General features: G+C 46.3%; 1 protein-coding gene across 4 annotated transcripts in view; it reads left to right on the top strand.

Moving 5' to 3' along the window:
- The first annotated feature begins 889 nt into the window (after positions 1-889).
- RAD54L (RAD54 like) overlaps positions 890-20,962 on the top strand; it is a 28,558-nt gene continuing 8,485 nt past the window's right edge. Inside the window, exons 1-9 of one of the 4 annotated variants that reach the window (XM_038558168.1) lie at positions 890-1,526; positions 1,620-1,706; positions 2,845-2,964; positions 9,989-10,049; positions 10,767-10,902; positions 11,349-11,418; positions 11,521-11,809; positions 12,034-12,158; positions 18,896-19,046. In XM_038558168.1, the coding sequence (XP_038414096.1) occupies positions 1,524-1,526; positions 1,620-1,706; positions 2,845-2,964; positions 9,989-10,049; positions 10,767-10,902; positions 11,349-11,418; positions 11,521-11,809; positions 12,034-12,158; positions 18,896-19,046 (1,042 nt within the window). In that variant the 5' untranslated portion in view covers positions 890-1,523. Of the gene's footprint in view, positions 1,527-1,619; positions 1,707-2,844; positions 2,965-9,988; positions 10,050-10,766; positions 10,903-11,348; positions 11,419-11,520; positions 11,810-12,033; positions 12,159-18,895; positions 19,047-20,962 lie in introns of those variants that run through there. The other 3 variants (XM_038558169.1, XM_038558171.1, XM_038558170.1) reach the window with 3 other exon arrangements.

The raw sequence follows: 20,962 nt of genomic DNA, 5'->3' as shown, positions 1-20,962 counted from the left end.
GAAACCGAGTCAGACGCTTAACTCCGCCCCTCCCACCCCATGCGTCCCTAGAAGGTACATTTTATTTTAATTTAATTTAATTTAATTTAATTTAATTTAATTTAATTTAATTTTATATTTTTAAGATTTTATTTATTTAATCATGAGAGACACACAGAAAGAGGCAGAGACACAGGCAGAGGGAGAAGCAGGCTCCACGCAGGGAGCCGGACGTGGGACTCGATCCCGGGACCCCAGGGTCACGCCCCGGACCGAAGGAGGCGCTAAACCGCTGAGCCACCGGGAATTGCCCGAATGTACATTTTAGATACGAAGAAACTGTAGTTTTGAGACAGTCATTAAGTCTCTGGAATCAGGCTTGATTCCAGGAATCACACTTCCACCAACATGATTTTGCCTAGATAACAAAGGCAGCTTTCTTCAGGAAACCCCAGACCGAAGAATCCTGTTCCCCAAGGGCGCGATCCCTGCAGGAGCGGACCTGGCGGCAGGTAGGCAGGGGCGGAAGGCTCCCGCCGCCCTCGGGGTGGCGACATCCGAGCCGCAGCACAGCCGCGGGCTCAGCGCGCGGGCAGCGCACACACCCGCCGGCCTCCCCGAGCTCCAGCCCCAGCGGACCGGAGGCCACGCCCCCAGCCCGGCCCGACGCAGCCGGCCCCGCCCCGCCCCGCCCCGTCCGCCCCGCCCACCTCCCCCAACCGCTCGCGCCTCTGCCGGCCCCGCCCACCCCGCCAAGTCCCACCTCCTCGCGGGTGGGTTTAGCCCCTTCTCCGCCGCGGGCCGCGGAGGCCGCAGCGCCAGGCCCGCCCCCTTCCCCGGGTCGCGAGCGCCGAACGCATCGAACGCAGCCAATGGGTGTCGCGGCGGCAGCACCGCGGGAGGTTCGATTCACTGGGCCTGGCGGGGCCGCGGAGTCCGGGCGGCTGTTAACGCGCGCTTTAGGGAGAGGAGGGTTCTGGCGGGAGTGCTGGGGCGCGGCCTCGCTTCTGCGGCTCTCCCCGGCTCTCCCCGGTATTCCCCTCCCGGGCGCGGGTTCTCTTACTTGCCCTGCCTGGACCCCTGCTCGGCCTCCCCCAGTCCGGGCCTGGCTTCCGCGCTCCGGACCTGGGACAACCGCTTCAGACTGGCGCCTCGCCCTCCGCAGGCCTCGGGGTTTCACCGGGCCCTCTCCCCGGCCCGTGACTTCTACCCCGTCCCCCAACTGCTCCCTACCGTCGCGACCACTACCCCGGCTCCACTCTGCCTCTTCCCCGCATCCCAGGCTTTTGCTCTCCTTTGCTTGGATACTTCTGGGCCTGCTCTCCCGCCTCAGTAACTGGCGACCGACGCTCACAGTGTGGGCCTGAACTCTGGGCCCTGGCTGGATCCCCTCCACCCGTGCCCCATGCCCCCTCTTTAATCAGCCCGTGCTTTCAGTAATAGAGCACATCGCTTAAACCCGCGCTGGTTCTGCGCTCTCAGCTGCTGGGTGCCTTTGACCTTTGGTTGATGGGTACTTGACGTTTCATGCTCCTAAGCCCAGGATGGTAAGTATGGCCTAAGGGAGACTGTAGGTAGCCTTGTGTCTGGGTCTAATAGGCTCGGGCTGCGGGTGCTCAGCTTCCGTTTTCCCCTTACAGAGGAAGAGCTTAGCTCCTAGCCAGCTGGCCAAGAGAAAACCAGAAGGCAGACCTAGTGATGATGAAGACTGGCAGCCTGGGACAGTGGTGAGTACTCTGCCCTCTGGGAGATAGGACAGGGCTGTTTGGGCAGAAAGGAATCCTGGGCTTGGTTTCTGGGGTTTCATGGAATGAGCCTACTTACCTCTAGAAGCCCCTTTCAGTAAACTTTTACTTAGTGCTTATTCTGTGTCAGGCATTGAACAAAATAAAAAAAAAAATCTTTTGTCTTCAAAGTGTTTACAGAAGCTAATGTAGCCCCAATTTTTCTGGTACAAAGGGATTCCCAAGCAAAAGAACAGATTGGGTTGGGCCTTTTGGCTCCCCTGGAAAAAAATGGCTCACCAGTGGCAACAAGCTGGCTGTACTTTTGCTGTGGATTGGGTCCTGTGCTCTGTTCCCTGCTTTTGAGGCTTTCTGGGGCTGGCTGTGCGTAGGACCTATGTAAACACATATCAATAGGATAATGCAGCATATACTTCAGAAAGAAAGAGTAGTTCAAGAAGTAAGTGGTTTAGCCACTGGAACTTCGGAGGAAGGGATTAGCTAAGGAAGATCTAGAAGGCAGTTTTGGGCAGGGACTGTATGTGAGAGGTGAAGGGGCTGATGTTTGTTTCAGGTGTGTCCTATAGGATCACTGAAGCTTCAAATACCTTGGCAAGGTGCTACAAGCTTGCTTGATGTTTCTATGGGGTCTTGCTCTGTAGTTGCACCACTGCTGGTGTGCCGGGGGCAGTGGGGGAGGTGGGGGGTCCCTCTCCCTGTAAGGAACAAGGCTGCCTCTTGCTACTTATGTGGGTCTCAGACTTGAACTTGGGGCAGCACTTGGTGCAGCTGGGTCATAAATGGTGCTGTTTGCTTCTGAAAATCCTTTCAGTGTGAGGTACATCACTGCTCCAGTGTGGGCTGACTGGCTTTCTTTATTCACTTTGTCCAGTGCCCCTCTTCAGATTAGACAAGTTCTGTAACCTCATTAACCTCCAGTTTTCTCACCTACTAAATAAATATAATAATAATAAACATCATAAGATGGCTATGAAGATTGCTGTGAAGATGATACATGATAATATACGTGAAGAGTTTAGCATAGTGCCTGGCATTTAATAAACGTTTTAAATGTTAATTGCCACTGTGGTGAACTCTGTGGTCATCTAGACTTCACTCGTCTTCCCCAATACTCTTCTAGACTCCCAAGAAACGGAAATCCAGCAGTGGGACTCAGAGCCAGGAGTGTTTCCTGTCTCCTTTTCGGAAACCTTTGACTCAACTAACCAATCGACCGCCCTCCTTGGATAGTAGTCAACATGTAAGTCAGAATTGCAGCCTGCTGATGAAGGTGTGCGCCCTATGGAGGCACCTTTCTTGTTTTGTCAAGAGAGGCTTCTACCCCATAGACAGACTTTTGTGGAGGCTTTGGGTCTAACCATAGCCTCAATAACCTGGAAGAGGCCTGACCTTTTCAAAATGTGTGCCTGACTTGGAGTCTCCCTTGTTATTTGGGCACCGGATTCCGGTGGCTCGGATTCTTGAGGACCTGAGGGTATAGGAAAGGGAAGGCCGTGGCAGGGTGTTCCACCCAGGATCCTCATGCCAGCTCAGACTCTCACTCAGCATATGGCTTTAAGAAGTGTCGGAGTCCTACAGCTTTCACGTGTTTCCTCTAGTAAAATAAAAAATGATGTTTACTATGGCAGGTTCTATGCATCATCTTATGTAACTCATGTTTTAAGATGCAGAAGTTGAGTCTCAGAGGGGTTAAGTAATTTGCCCAGAATTACAAACTAGTCAGATCTGCTTAGCTTCACCAAAGCTTTTTCCACTAAACTTTCTGAGGAGAATGGTATTGAGCTCTGGCACGGAGCTCCAAAAACCTTTGGAATTTCTTAGGTGATAAAGCAGTAAAGATGTCTTTTACTATTTATATATAAAACAAAAACAAAAGCAAAACCATTTCAACCACACCTGAGTTTATGTTAATGGGATTTTTTTTTTTTTTAAGATTTTATTTATTCATGAGAGACAGAGAGAGAGAGAGGCAGAGGGATAAGCTGGCCCCATGCAGGGAGCCGGATGTGGGACTCTATCCCAGGTTTCCAGGATCACGCCCTGGACTGAAGGTGGCGCTAAACCGCTGAGCCACCCGGGCTGCCCTGAGATTTTATTTGTGAAGCAACTAACCTTGTGGCTGGTTGCCAGGGGAACCAACCTACCAGTGGCTAGTATTTAATGCCTGTGTAATGAAGCCTCCATAAAACCCCCAAATGATCAAGGTTTGGAGAGCTTTTGAGTTGGTGAACAAGCGCTCGTCCATGTGCCAGGAAGTGGCCGCCCCAGACTCCACAGGAACAGAAACTCTTGTGCTTAGGACTCTTCCAGACCTTGCTCTATGTGTCTCTTCATCTGGCTGTGCATATCCTTTTATAGTCTTTTTGGTAAACTGTTAATCTAGCAAGTAAACTTTTCCTGAGTTCTGTGAGCTGCTCTAGAAAATTAATTGAATCCTAGGAGGGGTTGGGACCCTCTGATTTATAGCCTGTTGGTCAAAAGCATAGGGAGCAACCTGGATTTGGAATTGATGTCTGAAGTGGTGGAGGGAGGCATGTGGGACTGAGCCCCTAACTTGTGGGATCTGATGCTGACTCTAGGTAGATAATGTCAGAATTGAGTTAAATTGTAGGACACAGAGGTGGTACTGAATAATTTCTTGTGTGTGGAAATCCCACACATCTAGTGTCAAGTGAAGTACTGTGGTAGAGTGGGGGAGACACAGGAGTCTGTTTTTACTTTATAAGGATGTTTTGTTTTTTGTTTTTTTTTTAAAGATTTTATTTATTTATTCATGAGAGACAAAAAGAGAGAGACACAGGCAGAGGGAGAAGCAGGGTCTGTGCAGGAAGCCTGACACAGGTCTCGATCCCAGGTCCCCAGGATCATGCCCTGGGCCAAAGGCAGGCGCCAAACCCAGGGATCCCCCTATAAGGACGTTTTGAAGGAAAATGCAAATATGTTGATAGGAATATGTAATGGACGTTAGTTATTTGTACATTCAGGAAACATTTTAAAATTTTTACATAAAACTTGATAAATACAAAGGAATATGTATATAACATGGGAGATATAAAACACAGAATAAACACCTGTGAACCCACCATCCTGCCCTAGAATATCATCAAATCATAATCCCCCCCCAAAAAAAGTCATCCCTTTTCGCATTCTGACAGGTAACCACTATCCTGATTTATCTTCATCATCCCTTTTGTGATAGTTGAACTCTATATAATTCACTAAGTGATAACATTGTTTAATGTATTAAATGCATTTATGTAGTTAACTATTAAGCCTTTAAAAATGATGTGTATGGGGCACCTGAGTAACTCGGTGCCGAGTTCTTGGTTTCAGCTCAGGTCATGATTTCAGGGTCATGACATCAGGCTCCATGCTAAGCAGATTCTGTTTGAGATTTACGCTCTCCCTTGGCCCCTCCCCTTGCATGCATGCTTTCGTTTTTTTTCTCAAATAAATCTTAAAACCACAACAAAAAGATGTGTAGTTCCGTGTAAGTATATGACATAAGTGCAAGTGCAATGTGTTATACAACAGGGGGTCTAACAGTCTGGAAGTTGGTGAAATACCTGAATCTGAGGGATGTGCCAATTAGGTTGAGTCCTCAAGGATGTGAGGAGTCAGCCAGGTAAAAAATAGTGGGCAATGTTCTAGCTAGAGGGGACAGCCTGTGTGAAAGCTGTGGAGGAAGGGGCCTGAAAGGCAAAAGTGCTTCAGGCCTACAAAAATCATAAGGTGTAGCCCTGGAGATGAGCACTTAGTCATAAATGTGTTGAGTTTGAAGCCTTGTAAGATAGGATATTTAGGTTTGGGGATGGTTGCAAATATGGGTAGTTGTGGAGCCTAGGAGGGAGGTAGGCACTGGAAATAGATTTGGGGTCGCTAGCATAGAGATGATGGTTGACTCCTCCAAAGTCTTTTGGAGTGTCAAGGTGAGTGTAGTCAGAGATGCTGAGGGGCAAGCCCTGAGGAACACTGACATTTAAGGAGGTTAAGTAGACAAAGAAGAGCTTATCAGGGGACTGAGCATGAGGTCCTAGAGAGGCAGAATAGTGGGAAAGTGGTGTCATGGTAGTCAAAGGCAGAGAATATTTGAGAAGAATAACCAGCTTTGTCTAGCCAGATAAGGATAGAAACACGTCCACTGGAATTTAGGTCATGTAGGCCATTGGTGATCTTAGAGTCATTTCAGAGGAGTGGAAGATTAAAAAGGGGAGACAGACAACTCTTTCTAGAAGTTTGAAGGGGAGGAGATAAGAGGTCAAAGGAATCTTTGCTTTTGTTTTTTAAAATTTTATTTTTTAAAGATTTTATTTATTTATTCATGAGACACAGAGAAGCAAAGATATAGGCAGAGGGAGAAGCAGGTTCCCTGTGGGGCGCCCAATGTGGAACTCGATCCCAGGACCCCAGGATAACATCCTGAGCCAAAGGCAGACACTCAACCACTGAGCCACCCAGGCGTCCCAAAATTTATTTATTTTAGAGAGAGAGAGTGTGTGCACAGGGGGAGAGGGACAGAGAATCACAGACTCTCTGCCGAGCATGGAGCTGCATCCCAGGACCCTGAGATCATGACCTGAGCTGAAGTCAAGAGTCGGATGCTTAACCGACTGAGCCACCCAGGGGCCTCAAAGGAATTTTTGTTTATAAGACAGGAGAGAGTTAAACTTGTTTTAAATGCTGATGAGAAAGACCCAGTGGAGAGGGAGAGGTTGAGATACAGGAGACATGGGGCAGAACTGATAGAGTGAACGTCCAGAAAAGGGAACCTTTGACCTTGGTGGGGAAGGTGGTTGCTCTCCCCCTTCTATCAGAAGGAAAGGAGGGTATGAGTTTTCCATAACTAAATAAAGAAAGAGCATGCTCTTTCCCATGCCTCTGCCCATCTTATGAGACCAGATTTCAGGAGGCTGGCCATGGTAAGTCTTGTAGGCTGTGTCCTCATGTTTTTGGCCAGGGATGCTCATTCTGCCACAGTGGTCGCACAAGCTTATAGTTCAAAGTCTTGCCTTTTTTTTTTTTTTTTAATTTTTATTTATTTATTATGAGAGACAGAGAAAGAGAGAGGCAGAGACACAGGCAGAGGGAGAAGCAGGCTCCACGCAGGGAGCCTGACGCGGAACTTGATCCCGGGCCCCCAGGATCACGCCCTGAGCCTAAGGTAGACGCCAAACCACTGAGCCACCCAGGTGTCCCCAAAGTCTTGCTTTTTAAATTAAATTCTTGGCTACTCAGAGCCTCAAATCTAGCCTTCTATGTTGACAATTTTGAAAATAATATTTCCTTTTTTGGGGGCGCCTGGCTGGCTCAGTCAGTGGAGCATGACAGTCTTGATCTCAGGGGTTATAGGTTCAAGCCCCATGTTGGGAGTAGAGATTACTAAAAAAAAAAAAACTTTAAAAAATAATACTTCAGTTTTAGTATTGAAGCCAAATTAGATAGGAATTCTCTTTCCTTTCCTTATTTGTTTGTTTAATTAATTTATTTGAGAGAGCATGCATGCGAGAGCTAGGGGAGGGGCAGAGGGAGAAGGAAAGAAGCAGACTCCCTGCTGAGGGTGGAGCCTGATGATGCAGATGATGCAGTGACAATGCAAAAGATGCAATGCAGTGACTCCAAGACCCTGAGATCACAACCTGAGCTGAAATCAAGAAGCTACACTCAACCAGCAGCCACCCAGGTGCCCCATCCTTTTCCTCTCTTTAGACTTAAGGGTGGCTTTGCGTTAGCATTGTTCATATACAAGCTTCTCATTATCATTGCCATTCATAGATAGAATAATCACAGTAATTAAAAATAGTCAATATAAGATTTCATCCAGCTGCAAAGAAATAGGCAAACAATTTGGGCCTTTCTTTGATCCCCCTCCCCCATCATGTTATTTATGTCATGGTCAGTTCTCCACATTATTTTTCTATCTTCTAGTAGATTATCAAATATATTAATTATATTTTTCCTATTTAAAGTACACTGAGTTTCTGGGGGCCTGGGCGGCTCAGTCAGTTAAGTGTCTGCCTTTGACTCATGTCGTGGTCCTGGGATTGAGCCCTGCATCGGGCTCCCGACTCAGTAGGGAGCCTGCTTCTCCCTCTCCTTCTAGGCTCATGCTCTCTGTCTCTCTCTCAAATATATAAAATCTTAAAAAAGTACGCTGAGTTTCTAGAAATTTATAATCTTTGTAGAAATGGGTCGGAATAAAAAGGTACAAAGTTCAGGGCAAGATAGGTTTGCTTTTTCCTTGTTAAACTACCATTTTGCTTGAGGGTAATATTTTTCATTATTTCTTTTTCCAATAATAATGTATTTACATTAAAACTACCTTTAGGGTTTCTGTTCTTATTTTCTCCTTGCTTTCTTGGGTTTCAGCTCTTGTTTTGTAGAGGTTCACAGACCATTGTAATTCCCCAAAGAGCTCAGAGATCTATAGACCAGAAGACCAGAATGTTGATGGGAGCTGTCAGAGTTACCCCAGGAGCTGGTGCTTGGACTCCCCTGCCTGCTCTTCAGCCCCAGCCCCATAGTCCAGTGCTGGTTCCAGGCTGAGGTGCTGGCACAGAGGCTTCTGTAGGCCCTGAGGTGGAGGCAGCAAGGCCACTCTTCTCTACGACCTATGTATGTCTACTTCTTGGCACCCTTGTCCCATTTTTCTTTTGGTGATTTTTTGGCCTTCTCCTATCCTCTTTCTCATGTTCCCTCTCTTGTGCTTTCCCATGGCAAGAAGATGCTGACTCTGGGCTGATCCATATGGCTGTACTTAAACAGGTTGGATTAGGAGGCCATACTGCCCACTGGTTAAAGTAAGGGTCCTGGAAACCAGGAAAGTCCTGCACCCGTCATGGCCCTGTGACTGGGGACAGTGACTTAACCACTCAGTCTCAATATGCCCATCTGGTACAGTGGAGATACCAGTAATAATGGGCCTCATAGTGCTGGTAGTGAGGATTCAATGGCATCCTGAATGCGGGCATCTCGAGTGCTTAGCACTGCACCTGTTATACACTGTTATAGTCATCATGACTGTTGTCATTTTTGCTGTTGTTAATATTATTTAATAATAATACTGTTCCTGTTACTGCTGCTATTTTTTGAAGGTCTAGTTAGTTCCCAAGGAGGCTGATGTAGTAATTAGATGCAATAGGCAGAACTGTTACAACAAAAGAAATGTGATGTATGCCTGGGAAGATGTAGCCCTGTAGGAGAGTGGTTGTATCCAGACATTGGAGTTGTTAGTACTGGGGTTGGGTAAGTGTGTGGTGCTTTCTTCTTAAGGTGCTGTACCCTAGGGAATAGTTAGTTGTCCTTGTTGGCATGGCCTTTTATGAACAAACGAGTCTAAGCCTTGTGGCTGACGGAAGCTGGGCACTTGCCAGTGGTACTTTGCTGTCCCTGAGTATTTGTAGAATTGTATGTAAAGCCTTAAAGATGAAAACTGTTGTATAAAACCTAATAACCTAATAATGGAGTACATTTCCTTCTGTTCTAGATGCATCTGAGTGAGATGTAATCAAAATATAATGCTCTGAATGTATTACCTTTAAATAGGCATTTTAGGGGGATCCCTGGGTGGCTCGGTGGTTTAGCGCCTGCCTTCGGCCCAGGGTGATCCTGAAGCCCCGGGATCAAGTCCCACATTGGGCCCCCTGCATGGGGCCTGCTTCTCTCTCTGCCTGTATCTGTCTCTGTCTCTGTCTCTGTCTGTCTGTCTCTCTCTCTCTGTCTCTCATGAATAAATAAAAATCTTAAAAAAATTTTTTTAAAAATAGGCATTTTATTTAAAAATTTTTTTTTTTTTTTTTTTTTTTAGTTATGATAGTCACACAGAGAGAGAGAGAGAGAGAGGCAGAGACACAGGCAGAGGGAGAAGCAGGCTCCATGTACCGGGAGCCCGACGTGGGATTCGATCCCCGGTCTCCAGGATCGCGCCCTGGGCCAAAGGCAGGCGCCAAACCGCTGCGCCACCCAGGGATCCCTAAAAAAATTATTTTTAAGGTTTACTTACTTTAGAGAGAGCAAGAAAGTGTGTGCAAGTAGGAGAGGGAGAGAGGGAGGGGAGGAGAGAGAATTTCTGGCAGACTCTCCACTGAGCACAGAGCCTGATGTGGGGCTTGATCCACGACCCCAAGATCATGGCCCGACTGAAACCAAGAGTCAAATGCTCAACTGACTCAGCCACCCAGGTACCCCTAAATAGGCATTTTAGACTGCATTTGTAAAAATATCCTAGAACATCTCTAATCAGTCCTGAATCCCTGTTTCTTTTTTAGGAAGCGTTTATTCGAAGCATTTTGTCAAAGCCTTTTAAAATCCCCATTCCAAATTATCAAGGTAAAAATGGAGACTTTTCTGTTTTTTGAATCAATCATGTTTGAATGTATCTGAATAATTTAAAACCTCTGTTTTTGTGAATATACGCTTACCTTGGAATTGAAGATGCCAGCCCAGTGGTGACAATGTGTGGGGTAACACTCCAGAGGCCTGCATGAAGGTTGTGTTTGATAGCTTCAGCAAGAGCTGCCAGGACTAACTGCCCCTCCTCCTCTTGGTGGGATATGCCAATACTTGGGAAGCTCCTGGGGGCGGGCCCTGGTGGCTGATGGGCCCAGGCTTCATTCAGTCTGAGTGAATTTAGTAGCATCTTGTTTCTGAGGTTGACTGAGGCCTGGGTTCCACAGAGTTTTTCCCTGGCCTGTGTAAGACCTAGCATAGTGCTAAAACGGGCTGGGGAGGGAGGAGGCCAACTCCTAAGAGTTCTTCATCTTCAAAGGCCTCTTTGAGTTTTAGACCTTTCTAGGATTGATTTGAGATGAACAAGACCTGGCCCTCCACAAGTTTATAGTTAAATGGGATAAGTAAGATGTGAAAAACGCTAATCTGAGGCAGACTAGGATAATAGATAGAGGTGCCCAGCTAGGTTTGGAGAGGTTCTGGAAGAGAGAAGGTCATGTGCAAGCTTAGGAAAGGTTATGTGAAGGATAGGCATTTGAGCTGGGCCTAGTGATCTCTTCAATACAGAGGCTCAGGTGACAGATTGTTGGTTTCTAGGTCCCCTGGGCTTTCGGGCATTGGGCCTCAAAAGGGCTGGGGTCCGCCGGGCCCTCCATGACCCCTTGGAAGAAGGTGCCTTGGTTTTGTACGAGCCTCCCCCACTGAGCGCCCATGACCAGATGAAGCTTGACAAGTATGTACATTGGTATTTCTTGGGCAGGTCTAGTCTTCTGTTAAGTGCACGTACCTGGAAGGGCAGAGGGCATTTTGGTGTGATTTTTTTCCTTGGGACTGGCATGTATTCAGAGTGCTGTCATGACCACTGTACCACCATCCAGAGAGTGGGTTAGGTGGGGAAGGAGAATGTGTAGCAAAGAGTTTGTGGGCATGTTTAGTTGGTGGGTGTTCATCTTCTTGCCAAGCTTGCTCAGGGAAGCTGGAGGGATTGATGACATAGGGAACCCTCTCCTCACTTTCTAACTCCTAGAGCAAAAATTTGCTATGGTATGATTATCAGGCCACAAAAGTCCTCTCTTAGGCAGCTGCCTCTGTGGCCTCTGGGTCAGCAGGATACAACTTCCTAAGGGCGTATCCTTGCACATGTCTGAGCTACATGTTTTCTTTGCTGTGTTTTCTTAGGGAAAAACTCCCTGTTCATGTGGTTGTGGATCCTATTCTCAGTAAGGTCTTGCGGCCTCATCAGAGAGAGGTAAAAGGGACTGGGGGGAAAGAGGTATGGGATGGGAGGCTGCCATCCCTGGGGCAGCACCAGTGTGGGTACCAAAGTGGCCTGAATGCTGTTATTCCCCAGGGAGTAAAGTTCCTATGGGAGTGTGTCACCAGTCGGCGTATCCCTGGCAGCCACGGCTGCATCATGGCTGATGAGATGGGCCTGGGCAAGACGCTGCAGTGCATCACGTTGATATGGACGCTTTTGCGCCAGAGTCCAGAGTGCAAACCAGAAATTGACAAGGCAGTGGTGGTGTCACCCTCCAGCCTGGTGAAGAACTGGTACAATGAAGTCGGGAAATGGCTTGGAGGGAGGATCCAACCTCTGGCCATTGACGGAGGCTCTAAGGACGAGATAGACCAAAAGCTAGGTATGGAGCCTTAATAGAGTTGGCTGTACTCTTCCATACAACTTGCTCCTTTCTTGTATATATGCTCACTGATGGCCAGCAGGCTGAGGGCAATGAGGGGGGTGGAAGAGAATTCCCATGGAAAATAGTGGAGATAGTTATTTCCAGGCAAAATTAAAGAATCGGCAAACTCTTTTTCTTTAAGATATTCTAGATTTTTTCCCTTGACATGTTTTCTATTGTAGAAGGATTCATGAACCAGCGTGGAGTCCGAGTGCCTTCTCCCATCCTCATCATTTCCTATGAGACTTTCCGCCTTCATGTTGGAGTCCTCCAGAAAGGAAGTGTTGGACTGGTCATATGTGATGAGGTACTTGGCTCCCAGCAGTCTGGGTGGTAGGAAAAAGTGTTGAAATGTCCTAAGAACTGTCATCTAAGGGCTGTATCAGTTACTGGGGAATATATGTATGTATGTATATAATATGACATATATATATAGATTTATTTTTAGAATGTTTTTTTTTAAAGACGTATGTATTTTTTTATGAGAGAGAGACACACACACAGAGACATAGGCAGAGGGAGAAGCAGGCTTCTCACAGGGAGCCGAGTGCAGGACTCGATCCCGGATCCCGGGATCACACCCTGAGTTGAAGGCAGATGCTCAAGCACTGAGCCACCCAGGTGTCCATATGTATATATTTTTTAAGGTTCTATTTGTTTGAGAAAGCACGAGTGAGATGATTCAAGGGGAGGAGCAGAGGGAGAGAAACAGATTCCCCTCTGAGCAGGGAACCCGATGCTGGGCTCGATCCCAGAACCCCGAAATCATGATGGAGATGAAAGCAGATACTCAGCCAACTGAACCACCCAGGCATCCCAGTCTCTGGGGAATATTAAGGACAGAGCTTGTTGCCTTAGAGGACACAGTGAGAGGGAGAGCCCTTGACGTCAACCTACCAATAGGGATTAAGCATTACTTGGAACTCCCAAGGAGGGTGAGGTACTATGGGCTATTTGGTTTTGTTGCCTTCAGTCAGTATTCTCAGACCAAGGAAATACTTTGAAGGATGGGAGGGATTTGGATGGGTGGAGAGACACAGTACAGTGTTTAAAGGAATAGGTTCTAGAGTCAGAGAGACTTGTATTCAAATTCTGGCTCTTGTAATTACCAGTAAAATGACTTTGACTCGTTGCTAAACCACCTGAGCGGGGCAGCCCCGGTGAGGCTCAGTGGTTTAGTGCTGCCTTCAGCCCAGGGCGTGATCCTGGAGACCAGAGATCGAGTCCCATGTCAGGCTCCCTGCATGGAGCCTGCTCCTCCCTCTGCCTATGTCTCTGCCTCTCTCTCTCTCTCTCTCTCTCTCTCTGTGTCTCTCATGAATAAATAAATAAATAAAATCTTTAAAAAAAATAAACCACCTGAGCCTCTGTTTCTGAGTTAGTAAAGTGGGATAATAATATTTATAATAATCCTTGAAATAATATTCATGGGATTATTGTGAGGATTAAATGAGGTGAATGAGGGAAAGCTCTTCACACAGTGCCTGGTATGTCATAAGACTTTGGTAATTGTCATAAGACTCTGGTTTTGGTTTTTGGTTTTTGGTTTTTTTGTTTTGCTTTGTTTTAAGATTATTTATTTATTTATTCATGAGAGACAGACACAGGCAGAGGGAGAAGCAGGCTCCATGCAGAGAGCCTGATATGGGACTTGATCCCAGGTCTCCAGGATCACGCCCTAGGCTGATGGTGGCGCTAAACCGCTGAGCCATGCAGGCTGAGCCATCCAGGCCCTGTTATTTTTTTGTTCGAGGCTGGGGAGATGCATGTGAACAGAAACAGGGAAGTCTAGTGTGGACAGTCCATACACCTTATAGTCTGTATAAATTGTATGGGACAAAGAGAAACATGGTAATAATTATTTTCTAGCCTTTTCCACCACAATGCATGAATGGTGGTAGAGATGCTACTACTTGGAAAGGAATGAGGGTGACTGGGAGCTTCCCATTATAAAGAATTCTCCAGGTTTTCAGGGTGCTTAGGTACTCTGAGGCTGCTATCATTGCGCCTCTTGGGAAGAGTGAAGGCCACTCTGCACACCCCTGGGGCTTTAGTGGAGGGGTGGCTGAAAGACTTGGTCCCCTTTGTCAGCTGTTTGGCAAGCTTGACTGTGCTCTGGAAACTATGGATTAGCTCAATATCTAAGGGACTTTTGGGATGCCATGCTTGCTAGTTATGATCTCTTTCCTTATTGTGCTTTTGTCTTTAATGAAGAGTCTGTCATTGTTGGGCATGTGTATCAACTTCTAACACTTTGATGGACTGTTCTTTCTGGTAAGAATAAAGGATTTAGCAGGTTGAGGTGGGTTACATGTATGATAACCCTATGAAGTTCAAGGCCGTGGCCAATCTAGATTTCCTTCTGCTCTGTAGTGTTTCTTTCTCATTCTGTCCTGCTTTCTGAGCTGACTCTGCAGGGCACAAGGGACCAGGCTGCTTCTTGCCACATTGCAGCATCCTGGCCCTCCCATTTACTCATCTACCTTTTTTATTTTTTTAAAGATTTATTTATTTATTTATTTATTTATGAGAGAGAGAGACGGGGAGAGTGCAAGTTAGAGAGCGTGAGCATCAGGAAGAGGGAGAAGCAGACTTCCTGCTGAGCAGGGAGCCCAACGCGGGGCTTAATCCCAGGACCCCGGGATCATGACCTTAGCTGAAGAGAGACACTTAACTGACTGAACCACCCAGGCACCCCACATCTACCTATTTTCATCAGCAGTTTGTCAATTGTGAGAGATATGAGGAAGCCAGTTTGGAAAGATAGCTTACTCTAAGAGGACTTTCTCAGGTTTGGACCCTGGAGAGGGAAGATGCTGCCCCAGGCTTTCCTTCTCCCAGTACCCACAGTGCTTCCTCCCAGTACCTCCAGTGCTTCTCTCTGGCACACAAAATCTTCTTATCCCTATAGTAGTGTGAGTTAGGGCAAGTCAGAAGACTTGGGGTCAGCCTTGGCTGCCACTTATAAGGATACTGTGCAGGTGAGACTGCTCAAGGTCTCAGTTACTTCTGTGTACTAGATGGCATAGGGTCAACCTGAAAAGAATATGATCCAGATCAAGAGAGATCTATGGAAGCATTTTGTAAAGTAGATGAATAGGTGAGGGATTGACATTGTCATTATCATCATCATCTCAGTTTTAGAGGTTAGGAGAAGTGTGATGACTTGCCCAGTTTCCCCCTGTCAGGACCAAGTGAGGTGGGACTTGAATCCAGGCCTGAGATTTTAAGACCTGGCTCTTATCCCTTGGATATAACCCAAAACTTGGTGTGGGAAGTCTGGCTTAGGTATGGGAGGACTGGCCCTGTGTGCCTTATCCAGATCCATATATGTTCCTTTAGAAGAGCTAGAACACACAGCAGGTCAGAAGAAACATGGTGGGGAAATACATAAAAAACAAGAATATTGCTCGTAGGGCTCATGTGTCAGAGAGAAAAGTGGTATTTAATTGTGGCATTGTTTATTGTTTTCAGAAAGAATAAGTGAAGAACTCTGCCAGAACTGAAATTCAGCAGCAGCTTATTAATAAGAGCTCTGGCAACTTTTCATCTGGCCAAATATTTGATTTGCTGAATTGTCAGAGTTTGGGTTTTATTTATTTATTTATTTTTAAGATTTTGTTTTTGGGGCACCTGAGTGGCTCACTTGGTTGAGCGTCAACTCTTGATCTCAGCTTGGGTCTTAATCTCAGGGTCATGAGTTTGGGCCCCTCATTGGGCTCTGCACAGGATGTGGAGCCTACTTGAAAAAAAAAAAAAAGAGGGGCACCTGGCTAGCTCAGTGGTTAAGCATCTGGCTCAGGTGTGATCTTGGGGTCCTGAAATCGAGTCCCCCATCAGGATCCCCACAGGGATGCCTGTTTCTCCTTCTATAAAATATTATTTTTAAGCAATCTCTAAACCCAGTGTGGGACTTGAAATCATGACCATGAGATCAAGAAGAGCACATTCCTCTGACTGAACCAGCCAGCCACTCCAGAGAGTTTGGGTTTTAAATCTCTGGGTGATAGTGGAAGGAGGTGGGTCTGAAGTCTGGGTATTCTCATAAGGAGCTGGGATTGGCTTTCCCTTCCACAGAGACCCACAAGGATAATGTGTCAGCTCAGTTCATTTACTGGATTATTTATTAAGTGCCTATTATGTGTCAGGTCCTGGGGGTCCCATGATGCCTCCCCTCAGGGAGCTTCAGTTTAGGGGGACCCAGTTGTTGACACCTATTTCCCTAGGGTCTTTTGGGTAATTTCCTCACAAGTTTCATTTCCCTCTTGGGCTCCAGATCTGAGCCTTCTCTCCTTCAGGGCTAGTGCTTATAGCCTCTAGTCATTTTTAGTTTTTTAATTTGTTTTGGATGTCTTAAATATTTTTTGAGATGTAATTGATATATAACATTGCACTAGTTTTAGGTATACAACATGCAGTCATTTTTTTATTTTTTTAAGATTTTATTTATTTATTTATTCATGAGAGACAGAGGGAGAGGCAGAGACACAGGCAGAGGGAGAAGCAGGCCCCATGCAGGGGGCCTGACGTGGGACTCGATCCTGGGTCTTCAGGATCAAGCCCTGGGCTGAAGGCGGCGCTAAACCGCTGAGCCACCCGGGCTGCCCCATGCAGTCAGTTTTAAAGATTGAAATTCTATGCCTAATTCTTCTTTAATAGCAATACTGATTATTCATTCATTCATTTCATTCAACAGACATTTACTGAACAGTTTTCTGTCCTATGCACCAAATTATATAGAGGCAAATCTGACATGGTTTCTTTTTCTTTTTTTTCTTTTTTTTTTTTAAGATTTTATTTATTTATTCATGAGAGACAGAGAGAGGCAGAGACACAGGCAGAGGGAGAAGCAGGCTCCATACAGGGAGCCCGATGTGGGACTCGATCCCGGGTCTCCAGATTACACCCTGGGCTGAAGGCAGCGCTAAACCGCTGAGCCACCGGGGCCGCCCGACATGATTTCTGCTTTAAGAAGTTCCTGTCTAGGGATCCCTGGGTGGCGCAGCGGTTTGGCGCCTGCCTTTGGCCTAGGGTGTGATCCTGGAGACCTGGGATCAAATCCCACATCACCGGGCTCCCGGTGCATGGAGCCTGCTTCTCCCTCTGCCTATGTCTCTGCCTCTCTCTCTCTCTCTCTGTGGCTATCATAAAAAAAAAAAAAATTAAAAAAAAAATTAAAAAAAAAAAAAAGTTCCTGTCTAGCTGAGGAGATTAAGTATAGTAGAGTATGGGGATCCCTGGGTGGCGCAGCAGTTTAGCGCCTGCCTTTGGCCCAGGGCGTGATCCTGGAGACCCGGGATCGAATCCCACGTCAGGCTCCCGGTGCATGGAGCCTGCTTCTCCCTCTGCCTATGTCTCTGCCTCTCTCTCTCTCTCTCTCTCTCTCTCTGACTCATAAATAAATAAAAAAAAAAAATTAAAAAAAAAAGATTTATAAGTATAGTAGAGTATGATTAGTCTCTAGTATATATAGCAGTAGATGAGAGACAGAGTAGTACAAGTGCTTGGAACCACACATACCTGAGTTCAAATCCTAGTTCTGCTATTTACTACCAGTGTGATTTTGGAAAACTGTTCACCTTTCTGACCTTCATTTTCTCTAAAATAGGTATTACAATTCCCACTCATCTGATTGTTATCTGGATTACAGAAGAGAATATAAGGGAAGTGCTTCCTATTAGTACAGTGCCTGGCACTTTGAAAAGATTCAGCAAACAACTATTATGTACGGAGCGCCATAGGAGTGAGGAAGTGGGAGAGACCAACGAGCTGGGGTCATTGAGGAAGGCTTTGCAAAGGAGATGACCTTTGAGGAATTGGCCTGTGGGAGAGAATTCTGGGCAGAGAAATGGCATGGGCAAAGAGACCTAAGGAAATCCAGCATGAAGAGTTATAGCTTCTTGGACTAAGACCAGCTGTGGAGAATTGTCAGAGAAGTTAGTTGGGGTCTTACTGAGAAATGCTAAAGTAATGAGCTTGGACCTGATCCTAGAGACAGGAGGTTCAGTAAAGAGTCTGTGTTTAATTCCATTGTACAAGGCTGACCAGAGGGGGGGCATGCTGACTTGTTCATTCTTTCATTGGTGATTGCATTTTGAATGTCTTGCTCAGTACAGGCTGAAATGGGGCCTGTGGATGGAAGAGGCACAGATCTGATCTTGCCCATGTGGTTCTTGGGGAAAGAGGGAAGATAATAGGGTCCTTTACAACCCTCTTGAAAAAGGCTTAAAAAAGAGAGATAAAACAGTGGTGTATATGAGGGATGGGTGACAGGGAGAATAGGGATTGGGGAACAGCTGCAAAAGGAGGCAGGGAGAGGCTCTTTTTTTTTTTTTTTTTAAACTTTTTTTATTTATTTATGATAGTCACACACACACAGAGAGAGAGAGAGAGGCAGAGACACAGGCAGAGGGAGAAGCAGGCTCTATGCACCGGAAGCCCGACGTGGGATTCGATCCTGGTTCCCCAGGATCGCGCCCTGGGCCAAAGGCAGGCGCTAAACCGCTGCGCCACCCAGGGATCCCGGGAGAGGCTCTTTAGGTATATGAGCTGTGGATTCTGCAGGGAGAGGGAAGGAGGAGCCTGGGCCAAGTCCCTTTAGCTCTCACAGCTGAGAGATGGCCTGTAGACCAATCCAGAAGGCATCTGGCTCCGGAGGTTCTGGGCTGGTTTGGCTTATGGGGAAGGAGGATTCCCTGAAAACAGGAGTCTAGAACATGGCTAAATGTCTGTGAAGAGGATAGGCAGCCTGCTAAGGCTCTGGAGGTTGGGGCGGGGAAAAGGAGGGTAGATAATGGAATCTAGGAAATCCTTGCTTTATGGATGTAGCACTGGTGGTCTGGAAACTAACAGTCTCTCTCTTGAACCTGACTTTTCTCCCTAGGCAAGCAGGTAAATTCTCATTCTTGTTGCACTCTACCCAGTTCCCAAGATCCTAGGACCTGTAATGTTTATGATTCCTCTTTCCCTGTTTACACAAGACTTTGCTATCATGAGGGATTCCACATCATGCCGAGGCCTAAGTGAAAATTAATTTCCTTGCAGGGACACAGACTTAAGAACTCTGAGAATCAGACTTACCAGGCCCTGGACAGCTTGAACACCAGCCGACGGGTGCTTATCTCTGGGACCCCCATCCAGAATGATCTCCTTGAGTATTTCAGCTTGGTACATTTTGTTAATTCAGGCATTCTGGGTAAGAAACCAGCCTTGTCTGCTACATTGGAAAGGAGCCTTGCTTTGGCCTTGGGAATGTAACTCTAGCTGAAGAGAGAAAGGAGGGAATGTTAGTTATATGTAGGTCACTAGGCACTCTTGTAGGAAGGCTGCTTTTGTCAGGGAGTAATTTAGCCATTGGGGGGGACCTTGGTGCTACTGAACAACTCAACAAGGCCCAGTCCAGCTATTTTTCTACTGCAGAGGTGGCAGGGGCTATGCACAATGTGGTGTGACAATGAGCTGGGGATGGAAACACTACCCCAGGCATTTTTGCTCATCACAGCCTAGCTGCCTCACAAGAGCATTGGCCTTAAGGCAGTTGGTCTTGGACAGTTTTTGTTTTTGTTGGTTAACTGCCTTTTAGTGTACAGTTCAGTATCATTTTTTTAAAGGATTTTATTTATTCATGAGAGACATAGAGAGGCAGAGACACAGGCAGAGGGAGAAGCAGGCTCCATGCAGGGAGCCCAGGATCATGCCCTGAGCCCAAGGCAGATGCTTAACCACTGAGCCACCCAGGCGTCCCTCAGTATCATTAAATATGCTTACATTGTTGTGCAGCCATCACCACCATCCATCTCCAGAACTATTTTTATCTTGAAGAATTGAAATGCTACCCATTAAACAATAACTCCGTTGTCCCTTCCCCCCAGCCTTTAGCAACCACAGGTAGGTAGTTCTTGCACATAAGTATCTGTGGGAGGGTTTGTTCGTGCCACCCCAACTTGCCAGTGCTCAGGAAGAGAACTTTACATGAGAACCAGCTAAGTAGCAAAATTTTCATAAAGTTAACACATTGGTGTAACCACTATCAGATCAATTACTGCCACCATCTCTGCAGTAGAGTACCTCCCCATTTTTTTAATATTTTATTTACTAATTTAGAGAGAGTGAGCAAGTGAACACAAGTGGGAAGGGGCAGAGGGAGAGGGAGAAAAAGAATTCCAAACAGACTCCGTGCTAAATGTGGAGCCCAGTGTGGGGGCTTGATCCCAGTACCCTAAGATTGTGACCTGAGCCAAAACAAGAGTCAGATTCCCAATCAAGCCACCCGGGTGCTCCTAGCAGCACCCTCTTCTAATCACTGTTCTCTCCTTTTCCCTGGGAAGCACACTCTTCTGACACCTGATTGGTTTTTGCCTATTTTTGACTTTATATAAATGGAATAATACAGTATATATTCCTTGGCTAAATAATATACAGTATATATTCCTGTTTCTTTTGTTCAACATTATGTTTATGAGATTCATCCATGTTGTTGCTCCTGGCAGTTAATTTTTTTCTTTGTATACTAATCTCTTCTTTTGTTTGTTTTTTGAGAGAGGGGAGCAGAAGGTAGAGGGAGAGAGAATCTTAAGCAGGTTTCATGCCCAGCACAAGCCTGATGTGGGTCTCAACCCCACAACCCTGAGATCACCACCTGAGCTGAAATCAAGAGTTGGATACTTAACCCAACTGAGCCACGCACATCCCCTTATACTATTCCATTTTTATGAATATACTATAATATTTTTTGTGTGTTCTGGTGATGGACAGTTGAGTTTCCAGTTTTTCATTCTTTTGAATAATGTTGCTGTGAACATTCTTGTATGTCTTTACCTGAGCATAATGTACATTTCTTTTGTGTAAATATGCATTCTCTGTCCTGCAAGTGGAATTGCTAGGTCATATGCTATGCATGTGTTCAGCTCTATTTTATTTTATTTTTTTTTAATTTTTTATTTATTGATGAATCAGAGAGAGAGAGAGAGAGAGAGGCAGAGACACAGGCAGAGGGAGAAGCAGGCTCCATGCACCGGGAGCCCGACGTGGGATTCGATCCCGGGTCTCCAGGATCACACCCTGGGCCAAAGGCAGGCGCTAAACCGCTGCGCCACCCAGGGATCCCTGTGT

Source organism: Canis lupus, chromosome 15, assembly GCF_011100685.1.
Source record: "Canis lupus familiaris isolate Mischka breed German Shepherd chromosome 15, alternate assembly UU_Cfam_GSD_1.0, whole genome shotgun sequence".
NCBI lineage: Eukaryota > Metazoa > Chordata > Mammalia > Carnivora > Canidae > Canis > Canis lupus.
This window is presented reverse-complemented; position numbering and strand designations above follow the sequence as displayed.